This window comes from Macaca nemestrina, chromosome 12, assembly GCF_043159975.1.
Source record: "Macaca nemestrina isolate mMacNem1 chromosome 12, mMacNem.hap1, whole genome shotgun sequence".
Lineage (NCBI taxonomy): Eukaryota > Metazoa > Chordata > Mammalia > Primates > Cercopithecidae > Macaca > Macaca nemestrina.
The window spans coordinates 21,591,797-21,596,171 of NC_092136.1; the positions used below are offsets into that span (position 1 = coordinate 21,591,797).

Consider the following 4,375-nt stretch of genomic DNA (forward strand, 5'->3'; position numbering starts at 1 on the left):
CCCCTCTGCTGTCCCTTGAACTCATCAAGCATGACCCAAGCCTGGAGCCTTTGCACTGGCTCTTCCCCTCTACTGGGAATGCTCTTCCCTAGATAACTGCATGGCTCACTCCCTGTGGCAGGCAGCCTCTAAGGTCCCAGCCTCCTGGCATTCACACCCCTTGAGTGTGGGCTGGGCCCAGCAATGTGCTTCTAATGAACAGAATAGGCAGATAAGGTGGGATGTCACTTCTGAAGTTAGGTTATCAAGAGTCTAAGGCTTCCATCTTGGGTACCCATGACCTCTCATTCTCTCTTGAATCACTTGCCCTGAGGGAATCTAGTTGCCATGTCATGAGGCAATTCTGTGAAGAAGCCCACATGGAGAAGAACTGAAGCCTGCCAATAAGCATGAGAGTGTCATTGGAAGTAGAGCCTCCCATCCAATCCCCTGGCCCCAAGTCAACCTTTCAGATGAGACCACAGCCCCAGCTTTATGGCACCTTCACAAAAGATCTTGTGGCTGGGTGCGGTGGCTTGGCCGGGCGCAGTGGCTCATGCCTGTAATCCCAACACTTTGGGAGGTTGAGGCAGGCAGATCACCTGAGGTCAAGAGTTCGTGGCCAGCCTGGCCAACACGGCAAAACCCCATCTCTACTAAAAATACAAAAATTAGCCGGGCACAGTGGCACACGCCTGTAATCCCAGCTACTCGGGAGGCTGAGGCAGAATCACTTGAACCCGGGAGACAGAGGTTGTGGTGAACCGAGATCATGCCACTGCACTCCAGCCTGGGTGACACAGCAACACTCCATCACAAAAAAAAAAAAAGATCTTGAGCCTGAGGCATCCACCAGGATTCTGAACCCCAGAAATTATGCACTGTTGTTTTAACTTGCTAGATTTGAGGTCATTTGTTATGCAACGATAACTAAGACAATCCCTCACTTTTTCCAGGTATCTGCTCAAATGTTCACCCTATTAAAATAGCCTTCTGTGACCTCCTTCTACTTAATAGCAACATCCCCAGCCCACCCATCATTCTCTGTCTTCTTTACCCTGGTTTATGTTTCTCTATAGTATTTACCACCATATAGTATATATATTTTTTCTCTGTCCATTCACTGTCTGTCTCCCTAACTAGAATATGAGCTCTATGAGGATCAGAACTTTGTTTCTGTTCACATCTATATGGTAGATGCTCAACAAATAAGGATTATTAAAGGGTTACCATAACAGCTTTCTGACTCCTGAAGGCATTATGAGAATAGCTTATATTGGGGACAGAAAATATTAATAGCAGCTATCATTTATTGAGTAGCACTGTGCTAAAAACTTCATATACTTGCTCTCATTTAATCTTGACTCTTCTACACAGCAGGTATTATTATCCCATTTTATTTTATTTTTGTTTGTTTCCTGTTTTTTGTTTTTTGTTTTTTTTTTTTTTTGAGACGGAGTCTCGCTCTGTCGCCGAGGCTGGAGTGCAGTGGCTGGATCTCAGCTCACTGCAAGCTCCGCCTCCCGGGTCCACGCCATTCTCCTGCCTCAGCCTCCCGAGTAGCTGGGACTACAGGCGCCCGCCACTTCACCCGGCTAGTTTTTTGTATTTTTTAGTAGAGACGGGGTTTCACTGGGTTAGCCAGGATGGTCTAGATCTCCTGACCTCATGATCCACCCGTCTCGGCCTCCCAAAGTGCTGGGATTACAGGCGTGAGCCACCACGCCCGGCCTGTTTCCTGTTATTTTGAGACAGGGTCTCACTCCGTTGCCCAGGCTAGAATGCAGTGGCGTGATCTTGGCTCACTATAGCGTTGACCTCCAGGTTCAAGCAATCCTTCCACCTCAGCCTCCCCAGTAGCTGGGACCACAGGTGCACACCACCACACCCTGCTAATTTTTTTATTTTTATTTTTTTGTGGTGATGGGGTCTTGCTATGTGGCCCAGGCTGGTCTCAAACTCCTGGCCTCAAGGGTTCCCTCTGCCTCAGCCTCCCAAAGTGCTGGGATTACAGGCGTGAACCACCATGCCTGGTGTCATTATTTCATTTTAGAGATAATTTAGGATTCAAGGAAGTGAAGTAACTAGCTCAGCAATAAACAACCTATAAGTAAAACAGTTGCGACCTGAACCTTAGTTCTGCCCCAGCTCTAAAGTTGGACAGTTGACAGGTCATGGGTCAGAATCCATAGAAGAACATCGTGTGGCTCTTGAATTCCTCCCTCACAAATCAAGGTCCCCTGTATTCCAAATGGACCATTTCCTGATCCAGGCAGTACACTGGAGCCTCCCTAAGCTACACCAGAAGCCCTCTTGGAGGTCAGAGGACCGTAACTCCAACCTCACAAGAGCAGGCTGGATGCTGCCTTATTGGTCAAGGTAGGGTACCCCACCCTGCAGTTCCCTCTCGGGTGCCAGTGGGAGGGGAGCTTCACTCACACTGGGGTTCTTGTTCTCATCATACTCATCCATGTGGTAGGTCCTGTAGCCCTCCTCAGCGGAATCCCAGAACCATTTAATCATTCTTCCTCTAGAGGACAGGTAGGAGGTATCAGGGGAGAGCATGGCAGAATCACCCACTCCAGGGAGCTCTGGCAGCTTCTGGTCCAGTTTTCTGGAGCATTCTCCTTCCAGATCATCCCCATGGCTACTGCCCAGGTCCTGCAGGCAGGTGGGGCCCAGACAGGTGGTAGGAGCACTGAAGTCCTTTTGAGGAAGTGTGAACATCTGCAAAAAGACAAAATTCACAGGCCTGCTCAAGGGATTTCCACAGCACCAAGCATCAGAAAGGAGTTGGAGTCATGGGAGTTCCCTTTCTCTTATTCCCTTCCTTTAGGTTTATGCAAAAACCTCCCTTCCTTTAGGTTTATGCACTCATCACTTCCTGTGTCCCTTAGTTGTAACCATATGTGCAATGACTTCAACAAGAAAAACCTGTTAAGGACCTAGTATGTGCCAGGGACTGCACTTGCCATATTTATATGACTTTAATGTATTGCTGCTTTAGCGTGTTCTACTTCTGCATAAGTTTTTCACTCTGCAGCCTAAAGGGTCATCAACATTCTTCTTCCATCCTTGCTCACCTCAATTACCAAATGCCAGGTTAAAATTTCTTGAGTTAAAGCAGAGCATCGCCTGGGAGTCCTGGGGGTCTTGTGGTGTAAAGGGTAGGATGAGATCATGTGGTACTCTGAGGCGGATAGTGGGTGGGAATCGAGGGGAGGGAGGAATGGGGGTCTCCATAAGTGCAGACACCCCAGGCAGAGCTCCAGTGACTGCCTCTTCAGTCCTGAAGAAAAGAGGTGTGGACACCAATGAGGGTGGTCTACTCCTGCCCGCGGGTGTGAACTCCTTCACTTCTCTAAGCCAGTTTAGTTTCCTCATCTGCACAGTGGATATAACAGTAATCACCTCGGTTTGGCCGTGAAGATACAAATATATGGGTTAGTGACAATAAAGTACTTAGAACAAATCCTGGCTGATGATAAAAGTTCAATAAAATATGAGTCATTAGAGCGTAAGTAACTCCTTGCCAATTTTCCAGTCCTGATGCACAACACAAGCTCTGATACACCGGGTGCACCAGAAACTCAGGGGGTACCCGCAGTTAAATTTTCCTCTGCAAAGTCTTCTCAGGGGTACTCTTTAAATTGGCTGGGCTCTCCCGAGGGCGCTCACCTCCGGCTCTCCCGACAGCCGAGGTCCGAGGAAGTACAGCACTGTGGGCGGAAGCCGGGGTGGGAGCAAAGCCTGGGATCTGGGAGCGGCGCGGTTCAAGCCTCCAGGCGTCCAGTGGGACGGCGGCGAATCCACAGCCAGACACACCCGCGCCCGATTAAGCAGGCCTTGGAATCCCGCAAGTGGGGCGGCTACCGCGCACGAAGAACCGAAACGGCCTTCTACAGGGCGGAGGATGTCTCGCGAGAGACGACTCCAGGTTTCCAGGCGAAGGAAGTGCGATCGGTGCCAAGGGATTCGAGATGGAAGGGCAGAGGCTTTTGCAAAGTGCACACAGGGAGGCCTGAACGGCTTCCTCCTCTGCAAAGTAGGGGATCCCACCTACTCGGCGGAGCTGGAGGAGCTGGCACTCTGCAGACGCGTATCACATGTTGGTTTCCTCCACCGGTAAACGCCCTCCGTCCGGCTCGTTACGCGCGGGTGAGGACAGCGCCGCCCTGCGCTCGGACTAGGAAACTTGAGGGCCGTCTGCCCCGGGCCGGGCTTCCTGGCCTGCTCAGGGCGCAGTTTGTTCCCTCGCCGCTCAGGCCGGGTGCAGTCTCGGCGGGGCCTACGCTTTAAGGGTCACACACGAGGTCTGACCGCGGGACCGGGAAAAGGGAAAGGGGCCCCGTTCAGCGAGGAAGGGGCGGAGCGCCGGTTCCCACCTCCACTCTGG

At 51.0% G+C, this 4,375-nt stretch overlaps 1 protein-coding gene across 9 annotated transcripts in view; it reads right to left on the reverse strand.

The window, feature by feature from the left end:
- LOC105471614 (1-aminocyclopropane-1-carboxylate synthase homolog (inactive)) overlaps positions 1 to 4,124 on the reverse strand; it is a 28,504-nt gene extending 24,380 nt beyond the window's left edge. For 6 of the 9 annotated variants that reach the window (XM_071074819.1, XM_071074818.1, XM_071074817.1 and 3 more), the window contains exons 1-2: positions 3,063 to 3,382; positions 2,419 to 2,706 (exon numbers count right to left, since the gene is read on the reverse strand). In XM_071074819.1, the coding sequence (XP_070930920.1) occupies positions 2,419 to 2,706; positions 3,063 to 3,161 (387 nt within the window). In that variant the 5' untranslated portion in view covers positions 3,162 to 3,382. The other 3 variants (XM_011724176.3, XM_071074816.1, XM_071074815.1) reach the window with 3 other exon arrangements.
- Between the last annotated feature and the right edge of the window lie 251 nt (positions 4,125 to 4,375).